This window comes from Bos mutus, chromosome 28 (genome assembly GCF_027580195.1).
Source record: "Bos mutus isolate GX-2022 chromosome 28, NWIPB_WYAK_1.1, whole genome shotgun sequence".
Classification (NCBI taxonomy): Eukaryota; Metazoa; Chordata; class Mammalia; order Artiodactyla; family Bovidae; genus Bos; species Bos mutus.
In genome coordinates this window covers 40,809,961-40,837,924 of record NC_091644.1, presented here as the reverse complement: position 1 = coordinate 40,837,924, position 27,964 = coordinate 40,809,961, and the positions used below count along the sequence as shown (strand labels likewise).

General features: G+C 41.5%; 1 protein-coding gene across 1 annotated transcript in view; it reads left to right on the top strand.

Moving 5' to 3' along the window:
- Nucleotides 1-27,964, top strand: part of DISC1 (DISC1 scaffold protein) — a 430,157-nt gene that overhangs the window by 367,935 nt on the left and 34,258 nt on the right. Inside the window, exon 11 of the mRNA XM_070364536.1 lies at nucleotides 19,296-19,569. Within this exon, the coding sequence (XP_070220637.1) occupies nucleotides 19,296-19,569 (274 nt within the window). The remainder of the gene's footprint in view (nucleotides 1-19,295; nucleotides 19,570-27,964) is intronic.

The window sequence follows — 27,964 nt, the reverse complement described above, 5'->3', positions numbered from 1 at the left end:
AGCAACAAATACGTGTGGATGATTACAATCTAGGATACAGGTCAAAGCAGAAGTATGGGCTGCAGGGCCATAAACGAAGGATGTTCGTGTGGTGCGCCCACTGCTCCTAACGTGGTCATCCAGCAGCTCAGTGCCTCATCCCGCTGTGTGGGGCTGTCATAAAGCACCCCTGTTTCACCCCTGCAGTCTATCATCTGTGAAGAAGTCTAAGGTGAGCTCCTTTTGCTTGGAGTATATATTGATCACGTCTTTTGTTCGGGGGATCGGGGCTCAGCCCATGATGAGGCTGCAGCTGGCTGCTGGGCTCCCTTTCGTGTCAGAGGCTCCAGCCCTGGCTGTTTGCTGTCTCTGGAGCCATGATTGTGGTCTGTTTGGAGCTCATGTTACACTTCCTGTGGCTTATGGACTGAGCACTCCAGCACCAGGGAAAGCCCACCTAAGGCTCTCACGATGTCAGCATGAGCTGATGGCCTCTGCTGCTCCAGCCCCGCAGAATCTCCAAGGCTCTCACACTGTGCCAGCAGCATCTCCGGGCTGGGGCTCGGGGCATCACTCATTCCCAAGTAGCTTTTACTCTTCTCCATAGAACACAGTTTGGGGACATTTTCTGTTTTCTTTTCCATAAGGCCAGATGCACATGTCTATGGAGCTGTAGGGATGCTTTCCTCTTTGACACTCTGACTGAACGTTTGTCCCATAAAGCATTCAGTGGGAGCCCTTTGGTAGGTCTCTCTTCCCATCCCAGCCCTGAGCTGTCTGTGGAAAGGTGCCTGCTCCGAGAGGTGGGGAGAATCATAGCCTTCACCTACAGGGTGGGGTCTGGCTCCTTTTCTCTTCAAGTTGAGCTATTGGACAGTACCCAGGAGAGGAGCTGGGGGGCGATTTATGAAGCTCTCTCTCTCTTCCTGTCTAGCTCCTGTTTCCCTTTAAAATTCCTTGGCTGCCCTCAGCATGGGCATGTGTTTCTGTTTATCCTGTGGCTCTCAGGACTTAGTGTAGCTCCTACTTCGAAAAGCTCTGATTAGGAAGCCCTTTCCTCAACTGACAGCTTGCACTGATCACACATGTGCCCAGAAACTAGGACAGCATCTCTCTGCAAAGGGGACTGTGCAAATTTTGGCCAAAAGGCCAAAGGAAAAGCAGTGGATAAATTTTTTTTAAAATTTAGATTTCCTTTCTGTTATAAAAATAAAGGATACATGTGGTTTATTTGAATGCAAAAAAAAAAAAGAATATATACAGCAGAAAACAGTAAAATATAAAGTAAATCCCCCATGCCCTCTCCAACTATAAGGAAACAATTTCAAGTATATTCTTCCAGAAATATTTTACTTGTGCTTAGGCATATATGGATGTATATGTCTGCCCTTTTGTTATTTTTTAAACTTCAAATGAGGTCTTAACAGGATACTATTTGTTCTGTGCTTTGCCTACTTTGATTTAATTTTTTTAGAAACCTTTCCATTATTTTGAGAAACATAGCCTAGCCTTCTGTTGTGAATGGTTGCATTGTGTGCAACAGTAAATTTGGTTGATTTGTTTTCTCCCTTTGGTTGTTTCCAGTTGTTTCTTGTGATGCAATTACTGTACTTTTCCATGCAGCTCTTTTTTTCTTGTCTGAATATGTCTGTAGGGTACATGCTTCGAAGTGGAGCAGCTAGATCAAAGACCATGTGCTTTTTTAATCTTAACAAGCATTGCCAAATGACTTTCCTAAAAAAGGGTAATGCTTTATTTGCACATCTTTACCTTGAAATGTTGCTGATCACCTTTTTATGTATTTATTGGTCATTTTTTTTCTTCTTCTGCTGATTCTGTTTCTTTCTTGGAATGTTTGTTTTTCTTCTTATTGATTTTCAGAACTCTTGAAGGTTAAAGAATTTGATTCTTGGACTGTGCAATGTATTAGAAATATTTTTTCCTAAACAGGCCATTTGAATTTTGATTTTCATTTATGGCATTTTGCTGTCTAGAAGTTGAAATTTGCATGTATCTGGATTTGTCACTTTTTGTCCCTTTTTTGACTTTCGGGTTTTTGTGTCTTCCCCACTTTAAACTTGTAGTCAAATGATTTAAAATTTCCATTTAGTCATTGAACAGCTTAGAAAACAATGCAGCACTGGCCAGTTGAGTGGCATATTGAGACCTTAATTTTTAATGTAGTCAGTCCACTGGGATCACTTATCAGGAAAGCTTTTCCCCTATTAACCTTTATTAGGGTGGATATTTTTTCACTTAATTGTTTTATCTGCTTCAAATTGGAGGAGTTCTTTTAGTGTATCTTTCCCGAAAGTTCATTCAGTTAATTAAATACTTACTGAATTATTATCATGGTTAATACCTTGCTAGACTGTATGATTCACAGGATTTTTAAAAAAATGAGTATGAATTATTCTCAAACTTCATTAGAAACCTGCAGTAGAATGTATATGTACATCAAAGTCAGACATCAAAGCAGAATATAATAACTGTATTAAGAATACTACCAAATGCCATAGGGGTTCAGAGAATGGAGACTATACATGGTGAGGGATGAGGGAAGAGTTCTTTACTAAAGTGACATTTGAGATGGGCCTTGATGAATTGGTTGGCTTTTTAACAGGTGGGGATTTTGGAAAAGAAAAAGCATGAGAAGTGATTGTCTGAAATTAGAAACTTGTGCATTTGTCCTGGGAAGAGCAGCGATGCACTTGGGTGTCATCGGGGAACACACAGGGGAGCCGTGGGGAGGTGTCCAAAGTAGGGCTGAGGTCAACGGGAAAGGCCTTGAAAGAGCTGGCTTCCATCTGGCAAGCAATGAAGGCCACTAACGTTTTTGGAGCAATAATAGATGTGCTAGATTAGAAGAGTGGAATGTCTGAAGGCAGAAAGGCTCATAATTAACTGCAGGGGTGACAAGATGAATTGCTTAATGCAAAGTAGAGTCAAAAAAGGAATAACAGACCTAAACAATGTTCTCCGTTTAGGATCTATAGTTTGATGATGGAAAGAAGAATGTTGAAAGTGACCATAATGTCTGGCCTTCATTCAATTCACTCTTCTTTTTTAAATTGAAGTGTAGTTGATGAACAGTGCTGTGTTAATCAGTTTACTCTTTTTTAAACTTTTTATTTTATACTGGAGTATAGCTGATTAACAGTGTTGTGATAGTGTCAGGTGTATAGCCAAGCGATTCAGTTATACATGTACATGTATCTATTTTTTTCAAATTATTTTCCCATTTAGGTTGTACATAACATTGAGTAGAGCTCCTGGTACTGTGTTGGTTACCTGTTTAAAATATGCCAGTGTGTGCATGTCAGTTGGGGTGCATGTGTTGAGTCTTAGTACACATCACATTGTGCTAGGTGCTGGGAGCAGCAGTCAGCATGGCAGTCAGGATTACTGCTCTCCAAGGATGGAATTCTAATGGTGCAAGAGCAACAAATAAGCCAAGAGGAGGCAGGAATAAAGAGAGCATGAATATAAATGGAGAAATTAAGAGGAGGAGCTGGGTTGATGGAGATTCCTGATAACCTGGATTTCATGTTATAAAACTGAGCATTCAGTTGTTCAAGATAATTATCTGTCTGTATATCAATAGCTATTTCTGGTGATATTCTCTTTCCGTTTTTGTCTCGGTGTTTACAGCTGAGTGATGCAGTGGGCAGTGGTGGGGTGGGGCGGCGGGGAGGGGAGTAACGGTTTGAAAGAAGCTGTAAAGTCGGAAAGGACTTCTAAAAGTCCTTTTAGAAGGACTGGCTGATCCTGTGGCTGATCCAATCGTGGCTGATTGGCCTATCTACAAAGGAGAGGGAATTGAGCAGACTTATGGTTAGACTATGTCTTTGGCTTTTGAGGATACCTTAATTTTCTCACCTGTAAAATGGAGATCTCTCCGAGCACAACCATTTTACTTTGCTCACAATTGTGTGGGTCATAACTCAGGAAGTGCATGGCTGGGCAGTTCTCACTAGAGGCTGTAGTCATGAGACTGAGGTTGCTGTCTTGTCAGCTCAGCTGTGCTGGACAGCCAAGGTGCTCACATGACTGGCAGCTGAGAGTAGCCATCAGCTGAGATTGTAGCTGGCATCAGTGACCAATTTGCATTGGCCAATTGCATGTAGTCCCCTCAGTGTGCTGATTTCAGAATAGACAGACTTCTTGATTGGCAGCTAGCTTCCCTCAGGGCAAGTGTCCCAGAACAATTGGTGGAAACTACAGGGCCTTTTCCAGGATCGACTGGTTACAAGGAAGTCAGTAAGGCAGCCCAGAATCAAGAAGAGAGGACGAGACTCCACCTCTCGATTGTAGGAATGTCAAAGAATTTGAATTGTAATTTAAATCTTCCACAGTGTTGCAATACTGACTACTTCTTAAAGTTATTTTGAGGTAACAACTTTTAGAACAACTTCTGACCAATCACTGCTAATTAACAGTAGTGATGATGAGGGGTGGTGGTGGTGGTGATGGAGACAGATGATGGGGGTGATGAAGATGATGAAGTTGATGGAGATGATGGAGATGATGGAGACAGATGATGGGGATGATGCAGATGATGAAGTTGATGGAGATGATGGGGATGATGGAGATGAAGATTGATGGGGATGCTGGAGATGATGAAATTGATGGAGATGATGGAGTTGATGAAGATGATGGAGATGATGGGGATGATAGGAATGATGAGAATGATGAAGATGAATAACTGTACCACCTTTCTGAAAAACATCTTTTACATTGTTGGAAGGTTAAATCTTGGGTGGAATTAATTAGTGGTCTCACCCAATTAATAGGAGAAAAATAACTAGGGCCCATGATTATCATATCCTAGCCATCATACATGCACATTTAAGACTGATTTTCATTTTCCTAGTGCTTACCAGTATTCAAGATTTGAGAACTTCAATACTTTTTCTACTACTACTGCTCTTTTATATATTGTATATATCATTTTGTATCTTTCTTTTGTATAATCCATCCTCTGAGATAATAAGAGATGTTATATTACAAATGTAGAAACTCAAACTGCGAGAAAGTACTTTCCAAAGATCACCAAACTTTATAGTAGAGGCTAAATTCCAATCAAAGTCATCTGATCTTGACTGAATCAACTCTATGTTCAGCCACAATTAATAGGCATACAAACTCTAACTGGCTTAAACAAAAGTAGGATGGATACCTGGGTTGATTGAGTTAGCAACTCAGACTTGTCATCAAAAACTCAAAGATTCTTTCCATTTCTTTTTTTTTTTTTCCGATCATTTCCATTCACAATGCATCAGCTTTGCCTGTAGGAAGACTCCATTAGATCACAGGATAGACACAGTGGTTTCTTTGTTCATTGCTGTTTGGGGAGAGAAAACGAAAACTATTTGCCACCCACCACCATCTCAGCATGGGCCATAGAACTTGGTCTGATTGACTTAGTTTAGCTATCTGGATTGCCAACCCCTGTACCATAAAGGATTGCCCAATAGACTGTCATAGGTTATCTGTTTTCATCTAGTCACAGTCTATCTGGGGAGCTAGGCTTATCATCCAGTGAAGTGAAGGTGAAAGTTGCTCAGTCCTGTCTGACTCTTTGTGACCCCATGGACTATAGAGTCCATGGAATTCTCCAGGCCAGAATACTGGAGTGGGTAGCCTTTCCCTTCTCCAGGGGATCTTCCCAACCCACGGATCGAACCCAGGTCTCCTGCATCGCGGGAGGATTCTTTACCAGCTGAGCCCCCAGGGAAGCCCATCCAGTAAGACCCAACAAAGGAGGGTTGTTTACTTGAATACTCCCTGAGTTTTGTTAGGAAGGATAAGAAGAAGAGACATTGACTCATCAAATAACAGTATTCACTACAGTTTCCTAGACAAACACTTTTTTCATATACTACATTTCCTCTTGTCAGAGTTTCAGATGGCATTTTGGGAAGCAGGCTAAACTATCTACAAGTCTTTGCTCAGGGGAGGATTGTATTAATCTTTCTTTCTTGGAAAATAGAAGACAAAGGAATGATATTTTAAAATTTCTAAGAAAATCAGTTTCTGAAAATTGGAACTTTAATCTATGTTGTGCAAAGAATGAAAATATTTTAGACACATGAGGACTGGTGGTGTCTGAGCAGTTTGCAGTTGAAGGCTTAGTACCACTGGGCATTCATATATGGGTTTGATAGTTTACTCCATTATGGTTCTGTGAAAAGACCTGGTTATTTTCAAGTTTCCTAAAGAATGAGGTAAAATGCTAATACTCTATCATTGAAAATACTAATAGGTCAGGAAAGAGAGTTTAGTAAGAAGAAATGAAATTGTCAGTGTCTGTGTTCAGATCAGTTCAGTCGCTCAGTCGTGTTCCAACTCTTTGTGACCCCATGAATTGCAGCACGCCAAGCCTCCCCGTCCATCACCAACTCCCAGAGTTCACTCAAACTCACGTCCATCGAGTCAGTGATGCCATCCAGCCATCTCATGCTCTGTTGTCCCTTTCTCCTCCTGCCCCCAATCCCTCCCAGCATCAGAGTCTTTTCCAATGAGTCAACTCTTCGCATGAGGTGGCCAAAGTACTGGAGTTTCAGCTTTAGCATCTGTGTTAGACACGTACAGTTCTCTCACTGTGAATTGTGTTAGAATTCACTCACTGTGTTAGCATTCTAACTCACTGTAGTAGAACTATTTCTATTTCTAAAATGAGTGGAAACTTGTGCACAAATTTCCTGCCTAGCCCCTCTTTTAACATCATTCTCTGTAAATAGCACACTCATTCCTAAGTTCCACCAAGATTCAAGCTACAATCTGATGATCTCTCTGGGACTTCATTTAGCTTTTAAATGAGGAATAATAGGAATGATGAATCTCTATTCGCTATTCAAGAGCTTCCCCAGAAACACTGAACCTGTGTCTTCAAATTGTCTCATTATTGGTTGTAAAAACATCACCAAAGATCTCACATAGCTCAAATGGCTGTAAGTCATTTGTTTAAGGGATTGTTACTAATGACCTAATTATTCTCCTTCATAGGAGAGACTCAAATTAGCTACTACGCTTCATTACAAATGGATTCAATAAGAAGATATTTTAAAAATCTAAACCTTCATGAAATTATTACATGAACTATAATGAAGCACTGTCATTTCACACCTACATGATTTGCTTACCATTCAGTTTGCGTCTCTAAAACTGATTTCCAAACTTTGACATATGCATTCTAAGAGGTATTTCAGGATAAGTATCTTTCATTTTCACTCCAAGACCACACATAATGTATCTTATTAAATAGGAAATGGACACAGAGTTCTATAATGTAGAAAATTATTTATAGACTCCGCAAACTCTTTCCCCTGGGAACAGGTGTGAATCCAGCCCTGCACACACCATTAGAAAGAAGCCAGAGAGATGCCAGGGGATCTGACAAGTTAATAATAAAAAATAACTGAGGGCCCTCCAGGCCACTGAAGGTGATGTGGTCTCCATGTGGGGAAGAAACAGATGATAAAGTGGAGGAGGGGTTTTGGGACATGCCCTTTTCTTTCTCCCACATTGCCTGGGAAAACCAGTACCCATCGTGTTGCTTCTGGAAAGAGACAAGCGCCTGCCGGCCAGTGAATCAGAGGAGCTGCCCCGGGAAGGTTTGGATCTTCAGCACTGTTCCAGCCCTCTCTGTTCCATGGAGGGTAGATAATTGAGGGAGTCTTGTGTAATTCTGCAAACACAGAAGTACAAATTATTCTATAAGAGACGACAGCCTGCCTATAGGCACAAGTTATGGCCTTGGTGTTATCCCCTTCTCCAAAGACCCATCACCAGCTGAGGTGGTTAATATGCCTAAGCAAACAGAACTCAATGGGATATACATGAGACTTCTTAGGAGGGCAACTGCCGTAAAGGAGCAACAATAATGGAGTCTTGATGAAGCATAATTAGACGCAAGATGTTCAATTGTTGTATCATATACTTCCACAAGGTAAAGGAGAATATTGGAAACAGGAGGTAAAATAGGAAGTCATAAACCCAAATGGAAATTCAGAGAACACAGAATATAAAAGTTGAAAAAAGTCTCAGTAAATGGGTTGAATAGCCAAGTGGATTCAGTTAAAGAACCAATTAGTGAGCCAGACAACTATTCAAATACTCTGAAGGCCTGAGGAGCAGACAGAGAGAAGAAAAAAAAAAAAAAAAAACAGAAGCTAAGCAAGGTACAGAATAGAGTTATTTGATCAGTGTTCATATGAAAAAAAAAAATCCCAAAAGAAAAGAAAACAATTAATAGAGGAAAAAGAGGAAATATTTGAGAGACTAATGACTGAGAATTTCCCAGAAAAAAGGGAAAGATACAAGACCTTTTACTAATGGGCTTAATAACTCTAACAGAATAGGAAAGGGTGAGGGGATCAATAGGTTGCAATTAAACTTCATATAAAACCAAGATAAAAAGAAATTGTCTAAGGGCAGATTATCTAGAAAGGGGTAAGAATTAGGCTGATCTCAGACTTTTCAACAACATCATAGAAGGCAAGAAGGCAGAATATTAAACCTAACCATTATTTAGAGTTTGAATATGAAATAAAGATGTTCTCAGACCTGTAGGTCCTTAAAAGATTTACAAAACACGTTTTCTTTGAAGTGTTTTTCAAGGAAATATTTCAACAATACAAACAATAAGTTCAGGAGGGCAACGTGAGTTATGTGAGAGAGAATTGAAAAAAACTTTAGTAAATTTTACTGTTGATGAGATAGAGAACTTACAAATAAAACAAGAAATGTGTCTTAGTAAATATGAAACTAAAATACAGCCTCAGAATGTGTCCAAGTGTATCCCCTTTGAGGTGGAATGAGAATAGAATGAAGGGGCGGTGGAAGTTTGCTAAGAGGCAGCCAGGCAGGCTCATTCCCTCCATGACCCAGTGGGAGCCTCTCAGACAACAAATGAACGTTTAATTTCGCACAGAAACCTGTGCGCAAATGTTCATAGGAGCTTTATTTATAATAATCCCAAGCTGGGAAGAACATCACAGATGTCCTTCAGTGGGTGAATAGTTGAATAAACTGGTTCAGACAGCGTGGAACACTATGTAGCAATAGAAAGAAATGAACTGCTGGTGTGTGGATCTCCGGGGAACTATGTTGAATGAAAAAAGCCAATCCCAAAGTTGCATAATTTATGATTCCATCTATATAATATTTTTGAAGTGATAAAATTTGGAAACGGATGTAGTGGTTTCCAGACACTAGAGATGGTAGTCAAGGTGGGAAGTAGCAATGTGGTTATAGCAAAGGGTATTAGGATGCTTGGTACCTTGAATGTGGTGGTGGATACATGAACTTGTGCAAGGGATAAAATTATGTAGAACTGTAGACACGCACAAACACACATACACACGAGAGAGGACATCTGAATAAGATCAGTGGATTGCGTCAATGGCAGTTACCTGGTTCTGATATTGTACTATATTTTTGCAAAATGTTGCCATTGTCAGAAAATGGGTAAAGGATTCATGGATCTCTCTTTATTCTTTTTCATGATTTTATATAAATTAAGAAAAAGGAAGATAGGAACAAATAAAGACATAAAACTTAAAAATTAAGAATCTTGGTTGTAACAAATCAGAAAAACAACCATAATTATTAAACAGTAATTATGGTAATTCTAAACACATAGGTGAAAGCCACCAATCCCAAAGATTAATTCCAGAATGGATTTTTGTACATTTCAGCCAAATGTGTTGTATTGCATTCATTTCTGGAAAAAGAAAAATGGGTAGGGTGGGGTGGGGGGACTGGGGCAGGTTCAAGAATGGAGGGGACATATGTATACCTATGACTGATTCACACTGTTGTACAGCAGAAGACAACACAGTATTGTTAAACAATTATCCTCCAATTAAAATAAATTAAAAAAAGGAAAAATGTAAAAAAAAACTTGAACATAAGATGCAGTAAAAGGAAAAATTGAACTAAAAGAGAGTTGGAGTAATAATTATAATATTAGAAAAAACAACAGTATATGTAAAATTGGGGGGCAATAATGTCACAAATTAGAAGTAAGTCAAATTCAATTACAGAAAAATATGAAAAATCAGGAAGTTTGATGGTAGGTATCAGATCAGATCAGATCAGTCACTCAGTTGTGTCCGACTCTTTGTGACCCCATGAATCACAGCACGCCAGGCCTCCCTGTCCATCACCAACTCCCAGAGTTCACTCAGACTCACGTCCATCGAGTCAGTGATGCCATCCAGCCATCTCATCCTCTGTCGTCCCCTTCTCCTCCTGCCCCCAATCCCTCCCAGCATCAGAGTCTTTTCCAATGAGTCAACTCTTCGCATGAGGTGGCCAAAGTACTGGAGTTTCAGCTTTAGCATCATTCCTTCCAAAGAAATTCCAGGGCCGGTCTCCTTCAGAATGGACTGGTTGGATGTCCTTGCAGTCCAAGGGACTCTCAAGAGTCTTCTCCAACACCACAGTTCAAAAGCATCAATTCTTCAGTGCTCAGCCTTCTTCATAGTCCAACTCTCACATCCATACATGACCACTGGAAAAACCATAGCCTTGACTAGATGAACCTTTGTTGGCAAAGTAATGTCTCTGCTTTTGAATATGCTATCTAGGTTGGTCATAAGTTTCCTTCCAAGGAGTAAGCATCTTTTAATTTCATGGCTGCAGTCACCATCTGCAGTGATTTTGGAGCCCAGAAAATAAAGTCTGACACTGTTTCCACTGTTTCCCCATCTATTTCCCATGAAGTGATGGGACTAGATGCCATGATCTTTGTTTTCTGAATGTTGAGCTTGAAGCCAACTTTTTCACTCTCCACTTTCACTTTCAACAAGAGGCTTTTTAGTTCCTCTTCACTTTCTGCCATAAGGGTGGTACCATCTGCATATCTGAGGTTATTGATATTTCTCCCAGCATCTTGATTCCAGCTTGTGTTTCTTCCAGTCCAGCGTTTCTCATGATGTACTCTGCATATAAGTTAAATAAACAGGGTGACAATATACAGCCTTGACAAACTCCTTTTCCTATTTGGAACCAGTCTGTTGTTCCATGTCCAGTTCTAACTGTGGCTTCCTGACCTGCATACAAATTTCTCAAGAGGCAGATCAGGTGGTCTGGTATTCCCATCTCTTGAAGAATTTTCCACAGTTTATTGTGATCCACACAGTCAAAGGCTTTGGCATAGTCAATAAAGCAGAAATAGATGTTTTTCTGGAACTCTCTTGCTTTTTGCATGATCCAGCAGATGTTGGCAATTTGATCTCTGGTTCCTCTGCCTTATACAAGTGTCTTTTAAACTATTTTTCATGTTTTTTCTATATATTTAAAATATTTAATAGTTTTAATAGTAAAAAAAAACATTTTATAATAAAAAACAAAAATATTGAAGACGATTAAGGTATTAGATGAAAATTTAGAGCTTTAAATACTTTTATTAGAAAATTAAAATAGAGAAAAATAAAACAAGCATTTGACAGCAGAAGCTAATAAAAAGATGATAAATATAAAGAATGAGAAAAATAAAGATAAAATCAGAAATTAAGAAAATAGAGAACAAAAATAAGTATCAAAGATGAACAAAGCAAAAGGTTCTTCGAAAAGGTTAATAAGCTAGCAAGACTCTGATAACACTGAACAAGATTAGTCAGAAAAGAGGTAAATGTTTAAATAAAATACAGAATGTAAAGGAAAAATGTCTATGGAGAAAAGTGATTTTAAAATTTATGAACAAACATTTTAATGCATATTAAACCTGTGAGAAAGTGGATTGATTTCTATAAAAGATGCAGTGTTAATGTTAAACTGCTGCTGCTGCTGCTAAGTCACTTCAGTCGTGTCCGACTCTGTGCAACCCCATAGACGGCAGCCCACCAGGTTCCCCTGTCCCTGGGATTCTCCAGGCAAGAACACTGGAGTGGGTTGCCATTTCCTTCTCCAGTTCATGAAAGTGAAAAGTGAAAGTGAAGTCGCTCAGTCATGTCTGACTCTTCCCAACCCCATGAACTGCAGCCTACCAGGCTCCTCCATCCATGGGATTTTCCAGGCAAGAGTACTGGAGTAGGGTGCCATTGCCTTCTCTGAATGTTAAACTAGACACTAGAAAAAGGAAAACTGAGTAGACTATAAAAATTAAAGATATTCAACTGGCAATAAAATGCTTCCTTTAACATGGTTCAGTCAGTAAAGAATTTGCCTGCAATTGGGAGACCCAGGTTCAATTCTTGGGTCAGGAAGATCCCCTGGAGAAGAAAAGGGCAATACACTCCAGTATTCTTGCCTGGAGAGTTCCATGGACAGAGGAGCCTGGTGGGCTACAGTCCATGGCATTGCAAAGAGTCGGACACAACTGAGTGACTAACACTTTTCACACTTTCAGCGAAAACGTTAGGAGAAGGATGGGGAACCCAGAAAAGGAATAAACTGACAATGGATCAGAAGAGATATTTCACAGGAGAAAATCTGAGTGTCTAATAAGCGACTGTAGTGGAGAAACTCAACTTCAAGATGCTACTTGTCACATATCAGATTGGCTACAATTAGGAAATTGGAAAAGAGAGTCTAGTGTTTCTAACAAGGATGATCTCTTCTCATGTGTACCAGACCCTATTCCTGTTCTCTTGATCCAGGATGTGGCTAAGGAAATGTGATTTTTTCTCTCTTTTTTTTATTATTTTATCCCTTTAAAACTTTTTTTGGATGTGTCATGCAGCACGTGGGATCTTAGTTCCCAGAACCAGGGATGGAACCTTGTCCCTGAAGTGGAAACTTGGATCCCTAACTACTGGACCACCTCTTTTTATTATTTTAGACTGCATATCACACGATGAGAAAGTACATACATGGTGAACACACTGCTTGATGAATATTCACAAAATGAACATACCCATCACCACCACCATGGGCACACAAAACCCTTCTAACATGCCAGCGGGCCTCCTGATGCCTCTCCCTGTCCTTACTCCACTTCTCTTCAAAGAAGCCACTATCTTGATGTCTAATACCATGGATTAATTTTTCATATTTAAAACTATAAAATAAATAGAATCATAGTACCTCCTCTTTGCCTTTTTGTCTAAGCTTATGTTTTTGAGATTCATCCATATTCTTGAAGATTGTACTAATTTGTTCATCTTCTTTGCAAAAATTCCAATGACTGGACACTCCACGATTAATCCATTCTTCTATTTATGGACATCTGTTTTCCCTCCCAGGTTTTGGCTGTTACAAATAACGTCTGATCATACATACAGTTGGTCTTCATTATTAGTGGGTTTTGAATTTGTGTGTTTGTCTACTTACGGAAATTTACTTGTAACCCCCAAATCAATACCTGCAGAGTTCTCCCTGTTATTCAAGGACATGCCCAGAGTGGCTAAAAATTTGAGTCACTTGATGGGCACGATTCCAGCTGAGGTTGAACCAGGCAGTGCTCCGCTTCCTGGTTACAGTTGTCATACTGTAGAGACATCCCCCTTTTGCTGACTTTTTAGTGCCATGTTTTTCACATCTTTGTGCTTTTTCTTGGTGATTTTGCTGTTCAAATGGCTACCTCACCAGCAGAGTGATGAAGTGCTGTCTGATGCTCCTAAAGGCAGGAAAGCTGGAATGTGCCTTATAGAGAGCATATGTGTTTGGTGAGCTTTGCTCAGGCATGAGTTATAGTGCTCTGTATGGGACTAGTGTTAGTGAATCAACACTATATATTAAGTAAGGTTTTTTAAAACAGGAACACACATAAAACAAGATTATACATTGATCATGCAAGTGTGCTCAGTTGCATCTGATTCTTTGTGATTGTGGACTGTAGCCCACCAGGCTCCTTTTGTGCATGGGATTCTCCAGGCAGGAATACTGGAGTGGGTTGCTGTGCCATCTTCCAGGGGATCTTCCTGACCCAGAAATTGAACCCATGTCTCCTGTGTCTCCTGCATTGCAGGTAGATTCTTTACCCACTGAGCCACCTGGGAAGCCCATGATAATGCAACCAAAGGCTGACAGGAGGCTAGCGCTGCATTTCCTCTGAGAGCAGTGGTTCAGCATCTGCCAATTTAGTGCTCATAGTGACTGTAGAAATGACTACTGTGAATTAACACAAGTCCTAAATATATACTCATGAAATGTACGTATTCCTAAGAGTTGTTGCTGGGTCATGGGACTGATGTATTTTCATCATTAGCACATCTGCCAACAAGATTTCACAGGCACTGCACTCATGCACACCCCCACCAGCAGCACAGGAGAGGACTAGTAATCTTTGCGGGGTTCCCAGGGGTCATGTGTGCATGTGTGTGCTTAGTCACATCTGATTCTCTCAGTAGGGTCTCACTCTGGAGCTTAGTGTGCATTTTCCTGATGATTGATGTTGTTGTACATCTTTTCATAAAGCACTCATTGGCATTTAGATCCCCTCTTTTGTGAAGTGTCTTTTCCAGTCTTTGACCAAAATGGGGTTGTCTGTCTCTTCCTTGCCTTTTGGGAGTCCTGTTTATAGTCAGGACGCAGTTTTTTGTTGGTTGTATGCATTACAAATAACTTCTTCCACTTTGTGGCTTATCACTTCATTCTCTCAATGGTTTTGTTTTTTGATGAATGTAAATTCTTAATATTTATAGTCAAATTTCTTACTTGTTTTCTTTATAGCTAGTACTTTTTATACCCAGTTTGAGAGATCTTTGTTTACTGCAAAGTCATAAAGATATTATCCTATTCAGACATACCTCAGAGACATCGCAGGTTTACTGTCATGGTCTAGAACCAAACCTGCAGTATCTCTGAGAGTCCTTAAAAAAAAAAAACACTAGGAATAAAACCACTATATGACCCAGCAGTCCCATTACTAGGCATATACCCTGAGGAAACCAAAACTGAAAAAGACACATGTACCCCAATGTTCACTGCAACTCTATTTACAATGGCTAGAACATGGAAACAACCTAGATGTCCATTGACAGATGAATGGGTAAAGAAGCTGTGGTGTATATATATGCACAATGGAATACTACTCAGCCATAAAAAGGAACACATTTGAGTCAGTTCTGATGAGGGAGATGAAACTAGAGCCTATCGTACAGAGTGAAGTAAGTCAGAAAGAGAAATATAAATGTCGTAATCTAATGCATATATATGGAATCTAGAAAGATGGTACTGATGAATTTATTTGCAGGGCAGCAATGGAGAAACAGACCTAGAGAACAGACTAATGGACACAGTGGGATTTGGGGAGGGAGAGGGTGAGATGTATGGAGAGAGTATAGGAACTTACAATACCTTACGTAAAATAGATAGCCAATGGGAATTTACTGTTGAGGGAACTCAAACAGGGGCTCTGTATCAACCCAGAGGGGTGGGATTGGGGGGGAGATGGGAAGGAGGTTTAGGAGGGAGGGGACATAGGTGTATCTATGGCTTATTCTTAATGTTTGACAGAAAACAACAAAATTCTGTAAAGCAATTGTCCTTCAATTAAAAATAAATAGATTTTTTTTAAAAAGAAAAGATAATGGTGCTGATAGACTTGCCTGACACAGGGTTGCCATAAACCTTCAATTTGCAAAAAAAAAAAAAAAAAAAGCAGTATCTGTGAAGTAAAATAAAATGAAGCATAATAAAGCAAGATATGCCTGAATTATTTTCTGGAAGTTTTATTCCTTTTTCGCATTTTGATCTGTAGTGCACCTGAAATTGATGTTTGCCTGGTGTGAGCCAATAATCATGAATTAGCTTTTTTTCCCTATAGTGTGTGCGTGCTAAGTTGCTTCAGTTGTGTCCACTTCTTTGCAACACTATGGACTTTAGACCACCAGACTCCTCTGTCTTTGGGATTCTAGGCAAGAATACTGGAGTGGGTTGTCGTGCCCTCCTCTGAGGGATCTTCCCAACTCAGGAATTGAACTCAGATCTCTTAATGTCTCCTGCATTGACAGGCAGGTTCTTTACCACTAGCACAAGCTGGGAAGCCCATTCGTATAGTGATATTAATCCAGTTGACCTGAGTATATTGAACAGGCTGTCCTTTACCCATTACACTGTATTTCTTATGCCTTCATGACATATTTCCATTCTTTTGTCTGCAACCTGTTTGTATCCTTATATCTAATGATATATGTGTCTTATAAGCAACACGGAATTGGATTTTGATTTTTTTTTATTCTAGTCTAAAATCTTTGACTTTTATTTATTTTTTTAAATATAAATTTATTTATTTTAATTGGAGGTTAATTACTTTACAATATTGTATTGGTTTTGCCGTACATCAACATGAATCCGCCACAGGTATACACGTGTTCCCCATCCTGAACCCCCTTCCCTCCTCCCTCCCCGTACCATCCCTCTGGGTCGTCCCAGTGCACCAGCCCCGAGCATCCAGTATCATGCATCAAACCTGGACTGGCGATTCGTTTCATATATGATATTATACAAGTTTCAATGCCATTCTCCCAAATCATCCCACCCTCTCCCTCTCCCACAGAATCCAAAAGACTGTTCTATACATCTGTGTCTCTTTTGCTGTCTCGCATATAGGGTTATTGTTGCCATCTTTCTAAAGTCCATATATATGCGTTAGTATACTGTATTGGTGTTTTTCTTTCTGGCTTACTTCACTCTATATAATAGGCTCCAGTTTCATCCACCTCATTAGAACTGACTTTTAAATACAGTATTTGTCTATTTATATTTAATGTAATTCCTAACATATTAGGGATAAATAGTTCTATTTTGCCATCTTCCCTATCTATATCACATTCATTCCTATCTTTACTGCTTTCATTAAAACCAATACTTTAGTATATTTTAATTTTAAAGCTCTCACATATTGGCTTGTTAGTTATACATTCTTTAAATCTCTCTGCTTTATGATTACCATAAGGAGTTCAATATGAATCCATGAGTTTTAAAAATTTAATACACTGAGCACTTTACTACTTTCTGGAAACTCAAGGACCTGAAACTATTTTAATGCCTTTCATTCCCTCTTTGTCATGTATTTTAAGTCTTCATATATTTTAGATCACAGAAGAAATTATTGCTTTTTTTTATATCAACAGTCACTTAAATTTAGCCACATATTTACTCTTCCGTTTTTTTCCATTCCTTTATGCATGTCCTCGGAGAAGGCAATGGCACCCACTCCAGTGCTCGTGCCTGGAAAATCCCATGGACGGAGGAGCCTGGTAGGCGGCAGTCCATGGGGTCGCTGAGGGTCAGACACAACTGAGCGACTTCACTTTCAGTTTTCACTTTCATGCATTGGAGAAGGAAATGGCAACCCACTCCAGTGTTCTGGCCTGGAGAATCCCAGGGATGGGGGAGCCTGGTGGGCTGCCGTCTAAGGGGTCACACAGAGTCGGACACGACTGAAGTGACTTAGCAGTAGCAGCAGCCTGCATGTCCTTGGGCTTTCTAGGTGGCTCAGTGATAAAGAATCACCAGCTAATGCAGAAGTTGTGCATTCAATCCCTGCATTGGGAAGATTCCCTGGAGAAGAAAATGGCAACCAACTCCAGTATTCTTGCCTGGAAAATCCCACGGGTAGAGGAGCCTGGCAGACTATAGTCCATGGGGTCACAAAAGATCTGGACATGACTTAGCAACTAAATAACAACAATAATGCCTGTCCTTGCTTCCAGCTGGGATCATTTCCTTTATTGTGCATATACTGCAAGGAATTCTTTCCATTTTTATTTATTTGAGGATACCTTTTTTAACTTTTATTTTTGAATGAAATTAAAATAATCGTATAATTTATAGGATGTTACCTTTTCCCCACTGTTTTTAAGATGTTGCTTTATCACCTCCTGGCTTACACCATTTCTGTCACCCATATTATTGCTTCCTTGAAGTGAATGTCTTTTTTTCCCTCTTTTTAAGAGATTTGATCTGTCTTTGTTGTTCAGCAGTTTCACTAAGATGAACCTGGGTGTGTTTTTAAGTTTGCTTTTTCCTTCCTTGAGATTGTATCTGAATGTGTAGTTTGATGCCCCTTGTCAATTACCTGAAAATTCTCAATAGCTCTTCTAATATATAGCTTCTGTCTCATTTTTCTTACTTACTTTTGGATTCATCATTTATAGTTACAGGCTTTAAAATAATGATGATCCATATATTTAGGAAGATAGAGGAGATGGTGGATAATTTCAGAAGAGAACTGAAATGTAAAAAAAAAAAAAGTCAACAGAAATTATATAACTGATAAAGTAACCAAAATTTAGAACACAATAAATAAATTGAATAGCAGATTAGATACAGTAGAAGGAAGGATTAATAAATGGAAGATAGTTGTATAGAAAGTGTTCTGTCTGAAGCTGAATGGATGATGAAAAATATGTTTTCATTTAAAATTTTGGGCTTTTGGCTTTCCATTAAAATCAAAATTTTTGTGAACATTGAGTCTACATTCCTCATAGCTTTATCTGGTCTGAGCTGATGAAAGGGCTCCCTGTAAAGGGATATGTCCTTCCTACTAGCAAGAGTTCACATCTCTCTTACTGCATTCTGTTACTGAGGCTGAGTATCTGTTGTTATGGTTTATATTACCCTTGCACTGCTTCACTCATTTATGTTACCTGGATGAACATGGGTCGGTAAAGGGAAAAGGTGGGGGAGGGACAATCTAGGCAGATGAAGTTCAGTTCAGTCGCTCAGTCGTGTCCAACTCTTTGCGACCCCATGAATCGCAGCACGTCAGGCCTCCCTGTCCATCACCAACTCCCAGAGTCCACCCAGACCCATGGGTGGTTTGGTATTGGTTTGGTAGGTGATGCCATCCAGCCATCTCATCCTCTGTCATCCCCTTCTCCTCCTGCCCCAAGTCCTTCCCAGCATTAGGGTCTTTTCCAATAAGTCAACTCTTCACATGAGGTGGCCAAAGTATTGGAGTTTCAGCTTCAACATCAGTCCTTCCAATGAACACCCAGGACTGATCTCCTTTAGGATGGACTGGTTGAATCTTCTTATAGTCCAAGGCAGATGAAGTAGCACATGAAAAAGTACTTGCCCTGAGGGAGTTGGGCAAGTCTAGGGACTCAAATTAAGGCAGAAAGACAAGAGGACAAACATGAGTAGGGTTGCTGTATTGAACCACTAAGTCTTGAAAAATATTTAGGATCTTGGATATCCTTACAGACCAAGTAGCTAAGAAGGACTATACTTATTTCACTGTTACTTGATGGTATACAAATTTGGCCCCTCTGAATCTTCTGGTTGAAATAATCCATCATTATGTAAAAGCAAGTTGTTCACTCTAACTTTTTAGCCAGTGGAAAAGCTATTGGTTTGGTATGAAGAAACAGCACTGAATTAATCTTTATGCCTTTGTTTCTTCCTCTGCCTTATAGCTGCAAGTGTCCGCTGCTTGGAAAAGTATGGGAAGCTGACTTGGAAGCTTGTCGGTTGCTTATCCAGAGCTTGCAGCTCCAGGAGGCCAGGGGCAGCCTGTTTGCAGATGAGAGACAGACGGATGACTTAGGGGGGGGTACTTATACAATGGCTCTGGCCACCCCCCTGAGGTCCCACCTTGAAGATGGAAGGAAGAACCCTTTGCAAGCCTTTGAAGAGTGGACGGTGCACCTGACTCCCTCGCCTCACTGTGCTAGCAGTGAACAGAAAGAGGTCTGTCCATCCTCACAGGATTAAGGATTCTTACTCTGAGGGGGGCTTTGGGACCACACTGCAAGTGAGAGCAGTAAATACTGGGTGGGCTTCCCACCGAACCACCCAAACTCTTTAAAGTTTTAACAACTCCTGAACATGATTTCAAAATGATGTAGAATTTTTATAGAAGTTGTTCAATATATAAGAGAATGAAAAAAAAACTTTTGGCATATTTAGTTCTATTTTTATTCTACTTTCATGGCTCTAGTCAGAATATGTAAACTAATATATAATTACTGTATGTATATAGCCCACACTCTATATGTCATATATAACATGTTGCTGTTGTCTGTATACATATTATATATGTCATCTATGATATTTAATGGAGAAGGCAATGGCACACCACTCCAGTACTCTTGCCTGGAAAATCCCATGGACAGAGGAGCCTGGTAGGCTGCAGTCCATGGGGTCGCTAAGAGTCGGACATGACTGAATGACTTCACTTTCAGTTTTCACTTTCATGCATTGGATAAGGAAATGGCAACCCACTCCAGTGTTCTTGCCTGGAGAATCCCAGGGACGGGGAGCCTGGTGGGCTGCTGTCTATGGACACAACTGAAGTGACTTAGCAGTAGCGGCATGACATTTAATTCTATATTTAGAATACATATCCTACAATTTATTCATTAGAATCAAACAAATATATGTATATATTCCATTAACTGTTTTTGCCAAAGCAAGATCATAATGAATGTTAGAATTTGCTCTTTTCATTTAAAAAACTTAAGATATGGCCTGTGATATATGCATTAAAAATTAAAGTGTAGATTTATTCATTGTTTTACCCCAGGGCTGACCTAGATTCACAGAGATCTGAGTTCCCCACCCTCCCCTCCCTGCTTCATCTCTCCTTTCTCTCCCTTATCCTTGCTCACTTTCCCTTCTAGCCTTAATAAGATCCTTTCAACAAAAGGGCTCTATGAATTTCTTTCCAGTTTCAGTGCCATGACACGAGGCTTCAGAGCACTTTTCTGGCCAGATTCCCTGGTATTCTGAATATTAAAAGAAAATAAAACCTTGGTGAAACTGGAGGAGGGGCTTCCCAGGTGGTGTAGTAGTAAAGAATCCGTCTGCAAGTGCAGGAGATACAAGAGACATGGGTTCGACCCCTGGGTGGGGAAGATTCCCCAGAGGAGGAAATGGCAATCCACTCCAGTATTCTTGCCTAGAAAATTCCATGGGCAAAGGAGCCTGGCAAGCTGCAGTCCATGGGGTCACAAAGAGTTGGACACGACTGAGCGACTGAGCACGCACACCCAAATCTGGAGGAACGTGTCATTCCACGTCCGTGTCTCACAGTTGACATTGGATGTGCCGCCTCCCTGGGCCTTTGCCACTACTCACCAGGGAACATGTCCATGTGGGTACCCTGCCCCTGTCCTGTCTGCAGGACCCTGGTCTTTAAGAGCACACACCCTCTGATGACCTGTGCTTACTGTCAACGCCTTCTGGACTTGCCTGGATAATTGATACTTGATCATATATTTTCACTGAGCAACCTTATGAGAAAGCAAGCTGCTGTCATTCTCTGGAATCCTGCTGGCTTCATACAAGGAGCCTCTGCACTGAGCTGTGGATGATCTCAACTCCTTTGTTAGCTGAGGCCCTGCAGGGGGCATCCCCTGAAAAGCCTGGCTGCCTCGCTTTTGGCTAGCATTGTTAAAACTTGTGGCCTGTCTTGGTGGGCCAGCTTCGAAGAATATTCTGATGCAAGGGGCATGCTGCCTGGTCATTTCCAGTTGTGTGTCCTTCATGTTCCAATGTGCTCTCCCTGCATTGCGTTCTGGGGTTTGGTCAGAGAGGAAGGTGGGCATCTTTGGAACGCTTGAGCTTCCTTTCTGGAAAGGACAAAATTATATAAACAGAAAACTGATCAGTTGTTGCTGGGTACTGGTGCGGAGGGGTGGGGATGAGGGGTTGGTGGGGGTCGGGGGAGGGGTACCTGTCACAAACAGCAACATGAAAGAGTTGGGGGTGGGGCGGTAGTGAGAGAACTACTCAGTTCTTGATTGTAGCAGTGGCTATGTAACTGTGTGTGCGTACATGCTAAGTCGCTTCCATCATGTCTGGCTCTTTGCAATGCTATGGGCTGTAGCCCTCCAGGCTCCTCTGTCCATGGGATCCTCCAGACAAGCATACTGGAGTGGGTGTTCACGCCCTCCTCCAGGGATCTTCCCAACATAGGGATTGAACTGCATCTCTTACCTGGGAAGTCTCTGCATAACTGAGTGCCTACGTCTAAATTTATAATTTTACACCAAAATTTTTACTGCATGTAATGTTACAAAAATGACTGTAATTTTAAAAATGATATCTCCCTGTTTTAAAAGTGAGGCTCTAGCTGTTCGATTTGGTTGCATTTGTCTCAAGGCTATCAGAAGGCAGTACAGCAGATGAGCAGAGCCAAGGCCGCTGGGCTGTATCCAGACTGCGTTTCCTCATCTATTAAAAAACCAAACAAAAAATGAGGACAATGAAAAATATCTCATGAAAGAAGCTTGTGAAGATTTAAATAAAATAATGCACCTAAACGTGAATGATACATACATGTGGTGGCAGTGTAGTTACTAAGTCGCGTCTGACTCTTTGAGACCACATGGACTGTAGCCCACCAGGCTCTTCTGTCCATGGGATTCTCCAGGCAAGAATGCTGGAGTGGGTAGCCATTCCCTTCTCCAGGGGATCTCCTGACCCAGGGATTGAACCTGTGTCTCCTGCATTGCAGGCAGATTCTTTACCATCTGAGCCAGCAGGGGAGCCCTGACACATACATGCTGCTGCTGCTAAGTCGCTTCAGTCGTGTCTGACTCTGTGCGACCCCATAGACGGCAGCCCAACAGACCCCTCCATCTCTGGGATTCTCCAGGCAAGAACACTGGAGTGGGTTGCCATTTCCTTCTCTAATGCATGAAAGTGAAAAGTGAAAGTGAAGTCGCTCAGTCGTGTCCGACTCTTAGCGACCCCATGGACTGCAGCCCACCAGGCTCCTCCGTCCATGGGATTTTCCAGGCAAGAGTGCTGGAGTGGGGTGCCGTTGCCTTCTCTGACACATACATAGTACAGGCTTAACTCATAATCGTGTGTGTGTTTATCACTATGGCAGTCACAACAATCTCTAAGACCTTTTTAAAATAGTATACCCTGCTTCTTTTATTGACAGAAAAGAGAGCAATGAAGCCGTGGAAGATATTCAAGTAAAGAAAGGTTTAGTAAAGGGACAGTTTTGTTTGTATTTGGATGAAGGATTCTAAGCTACTGAAATGTGAACAATAACCAAGGGTCTCATTCGGAGGAAGGTGCTTCTGTTTTCCTGCCTTGCTTTCCAGGGACTCACTGGATTCTGGCTCCTCGTGTGTTTATCCTGAGGCCATGGTGTCTGTTTGCTTTGCAGCACTGAGTTGCTTTGCTGTGGAACTCCCTGCTGGGTCTGGCCACCCCGCACTGGTTTCTCTCTTGAAACCTGGTGCCCTGAAGGCAGTCAATTACTTTCTAACCTAAATCTTCCATGAAAAATTGCTGACTTCTTCTGGAGGTCCACAGGGAGATGGATTTTCAAAGCCTTCCCTGTGCTTATCTGCCCCACGTGGGTACATGCATTTTGGTTGCACCGGTTCTCACAAGTACTTTGTCATTAATTAGAGATTTTGCTGTGTTTAGGGTCCCACCGGGCTTCTCAGCACCATTTCCCCCATTTACAACTGGGCCCATTAAGGCATAGTAATTTGCTGTGGGCTTTGTTACCTAGGAAGCTGGCCACAGGGCGAAGGGCCAATTTTCACTTGCGCTTCCTCAATGGTAAGAGCCCTCTTCTTTTTCAGCTTCATTACAGCTCTCCTGCAAGCGTTGCCTCAGCCTCTGGAAACAATCAGCTGCTGTTGGCCCTGCTTTATAGACATTACAGAAATTGCATGGGGGCCAGACAGAAGCTGGGGAAATCAGTGAGCCAGCTTCCTCCACTCTGAAGTTGCTCTTTTGTACTTGGTGTTCTGGCCATTATACCTGCGTAATTCTCTCTTTCCTGTCTGCAGCCTGTCCTGCTGGGGTGCTTTCTGTTTTTACTACAAAGTGGGCTTCCCTCCCGCCGAGTTCCCCTGGACAGCATCACTCTCCCTGCCTTTTGCCTCCAGCTGCTTCCTTTCCCAGCCAGGAGCTGCTCAAAGAGGCTCAAAGAGGCTAAAAAAGGCCCAGCAGCTTTGAGCATCTCACACAGGATTTGAGTAGCCAGGGTGTTGAGATGTCTGCAGTAAAGGGCATTAGCAGTAAGATACAGGGTAATTTTATGTTGTTAGTTTCTGTTTTGTGATTGAAGTCTAGTTGACTTACAGTTTTCGTTATTATTGTTGTGGTTGTGGTTTAGTCTCCAAGTTGTAGCCGACTCTTTGTGATACCATGGACTGTAGCCTGCCAGGCTCCTCTGTCCATGGGATTTCCCAGGCAAGAAAAGTGGAGTGGGTTGCCATGCCCTCTCCAGGGGATCTTCCCGACCCACAGATTGAACCCAGCAGGTCTCTTGCATTGCAGTGGATTCTTCGCCATCTAACCCACCAGGGAAGCCCTTTAGTTATTATATAGGTCTCCAAAAATGATTGCCAATGTCTCCCAATTTCATTTTATTCCATTTCACATGAAAGGAAAGCTGAAAAAAAAAACCAATATGCGGTGAAGAAGTGTGTCCTCACCATCTTAAACTGATTTATAATTCTAGAAACATCTGTAGTGGTTGAAGGGCTTATTCTCCAGTCCTGGCAGATGCAGTTTTGCTTCTCTCTCTTTCTCATCACTTCCTGGCTCCCATAAGCAGGGCAGCAGCCTCACCAGTGAAGCAGGGTAAAAAGAGCAGGGCCTGAACTACATGTCTTCTTCTTCTTCTTTTTTTTTTTTTTTGTATTTTTAATTGGAGGATAATTGCTTTACAAAAGCATTGTATGGTTTCTGCCATACATCACCATGAATCGGCCATAAGTATACATACGTCTCCTCCCTCTTTGACCCTCCCTCCCACCCCCACCACCTCACCCCTCTGCGTTGTCCCAGAGCACCGGGCTGAGCTCCCTGTGTTATACAGCAGCTTTCCACTGGCTCTCTACTTTACACACCGTAATGTGTATGTTTCAGTGCTACTCTCTGAGTTGGTCCCACCCTCTCCCGCCTCCACTGTGTCAAGCGTGTTCTCTCTGTCAGCGTCTCTATTCCTGCCCTGCAAGGAGGTTCAGCAGTGCCGTCTTTCTAGATCCCATATATGCATTAATAGACAATGTTTGTCTTTCTCTTTTGACTTTGTATAACAGGCTCTAGCATCCACCTCACTAGAACAGACTCAAATGCATTCTTTTTTATGTAACAGTCCATTGGATATATGTACAACTTCTTTATCCGTTCACTTGTGAATGGACATGCTCTTGGTAGCTCATCTAACTTGAAATTTGTGAGACAACCCCCAGGGTAGAATGCCCACTTAATCATTAGCTTCTTTTTCTCTTTCTGTCTAAGGCCTTTGAGGAGAAAGCAGAAAACTTGGGCATGAAAAGAAATTCCATCCTTTCTACAATTTAAGATTTTGTGTTGCAAACCCAACCTCCTTACCCCAAGAGGAGAGCAGTAGAAGCAATTAGGTTGCCATGGGGATTGGTAATTGATTGATTGATTGATTTAAAAGCCAGAGAATTGTAAAAAATGATATATGTGCATTGAAATTTTTTTTTAAGTTTATCTCCTAATTGTTGCTACTTATAAGACCAAGGCTTGGCACACGTTTGTACAGGTTTTCCTGACTGGCTTTTCCCATGGCTCTTCTTGCAGAAACCTCACCAATAATGCATCATCAACAAATTTCCAGTTTGTGTTTCTTTAAAGAGGCCTGGAAATTTCTAGAACACTTACATAACAGTCCTCAGTCCCTCCCTGCTTAAATATTATTGAGTTTTCCCAAGGTTTTCAACATAGTTTAGATGGACACAGGAACTCCTCTTCTTTCCCACTAATATTTCATTACTTTACATAGTATTTATTTAAATTATGTAATTAGAATTTTTTTTTTTTTACTTTAAAATATTGTATTGGTTTTGTGTAATTAGAATTTTAAGTACAGCTGGCACCAAAAGGTTTAGAAAACACTCCGTCAGTAGGATGGGAAGTTGGCAGGCTCACCAGCGCCACCCTGGCCCTGGCCTTGGCCCCTGGCTTTGGGGGAGGGCTCTGAGCTCCGGACACCTGTCTGGTGGGAGGAGGGGGCTTCTAGGCCACCATTTAACTGCTTCCTGTCGCTTCTCTCAGTTAATTGATATTATCGGCCTGCTAGCCTCCTGCCCAAGGAGAGGAAGTGGATGCCTCTGATCTGTCTGCTCTCCCTGCTTTTGGAAAATTACGGAACCACTCTCTTTGCTCCAGGGCCTAACTGTGGCGCCTCTTCTACTAATTAAAAATAGTTCTGTGCTTCTGAGGAAAACTACCTCAGGGCCTTCGGAGCCTCCTTCACCTTGGAAATTCCTTGTCGCTCACTGATGAACACTTGAGGGGTTGAGAGAGGCTGGTCACAGGCTGGGTGGAGAGGACTGTTACACTTGTGGCACAGTTTCCGTTGAGAAACTGAGAGATTTTGAATCCAGGCTTTTACATCTCTGGAAAGTGTACTAATACTCTGTTCAAAGCAGTGATTCTAGTCGTCTCATAGTTGCATAACTCACAGAAAAACATGTAGAAATTCAAAACAACTTTAATTTAAGATGAACACAAGTGGAAACTGGCATTTGAGCCTGAGCTCCTTGTAGTTCAGTGCTTCTTAGCAACAGGCAGCTGGCAGGGCTTCCCAGGTGACGCAGTTGGTAGAGCATCCACCTGCCAGTGCAGGAGACGCAGGTTTGATTCCCCGGTTGGGAAGATCCCCTGGAGTAGGAAATGGCAACCCACTCCAGTATTCTTACCTGGGAAATCCCATGGACAGAGAAGCCTGGAAGGTTACAGTCCACGGGGTCCCAAAGAGTTGGACACGACCAAGCACGCACGCTTTGCCAACAAAGGTCCGTCTAGTCAAGGCTATGGTTTTCCTGTGGTCATGTATAGATGTGAGTGTTGGACTGTGAAGAAGGCTGAGCGCTGAAGAATTGATGCTTTTGAACTGTGGTGTTGGAGAAGACTCTTGAGAGTCCCTTGGACTGCACGGAGATCCAAGCAGTCCATTCTGAAGGAGATCAGCCCTGGGATTTCTTTAGAAGGAATGATGCTGAGGCTGAAACTCCAGTACTTTGGCCACCTCATGCGAAGAGTTGACTCATTGGAAGACTCTGATGCTGGGAGGGATTGGGGGCAGGAGGAGAAGGGGACGGCAGAGGATGAGATGGCTGGATGGCATCACTGACTCTATGGACGTGAGTCTGAGTGAAGTCCGGGAGTTGGTGATGGACAGGGAGGCCTGGCGTGCTGTGATTCATGGGATCGCAGAGAGTCGGACACAAATGAGTGACTGAACTGAAGCACACATGCACACACACACACACAGGACACATCCCCTGAAAGGCAACCCCTCAGAGGTGTTCTGTCTTCATTTTCTCATGCAAAAGGACCTTAGAGTTTATGTGGCTATCACCAGAATCTGAAGTCTTGTGTTAAACAGATTGTTTAGGTATTCACTGATTCTATCAATCTCCTTTACAAATAGATTTTTTTCCTCCAAAGTTTCCAGTACAGTTTGGCCTTGGGCAACATTGGTGTGTCAAAGGAAGCAGACCAAATTCTCTCATGTGATCATGGGCTAGGAAATATGGCTTTCTAAAGCTTGCCTTTCGTGTGAACTAGAAACCACAGGCCAATGAACATACATGAATTACCAGGCCATTTCTTCTTTCAGCCATATCTTTTGTTCTATTAATGGTTCTATTTAGAACTCATTTCTTAGTGTCTTCTTTGAAATAAGCATGCAGATTTGTCATTTCGTTGTTTTAGTCACTAAGTCATGTCTGAGTCTTTTGTGATCCTGTGGATTATAGCCCACCAGGCTCCTCTGTCCCTGGGATTCTCCAGGCAAGAATACTGGAGTGAGTTGCCATTTTCTTCTCCAGGGGATATTGCCCCGACTCAGTGTGCAGATACTTGAAGACAAATAATTGACTTGTTCTGACCTAAAGACATCTAAACATTTCAGATGCTTTCCTTACCACCACCAACATCTGGATGCTTTTGAAAGAAATACCCACTTACTCAGGGTGTAACCATATAATCTGAATATTTGGATGAATACATGTATCTTATGGAGTAGTAACGATGTACCATTAGTGTCACCATGTGCCTCTCTGCTTGTTGGCATTACATAATGACTGCAGAACTCAGCATTTATGTGAAAACCTGAATACTTACA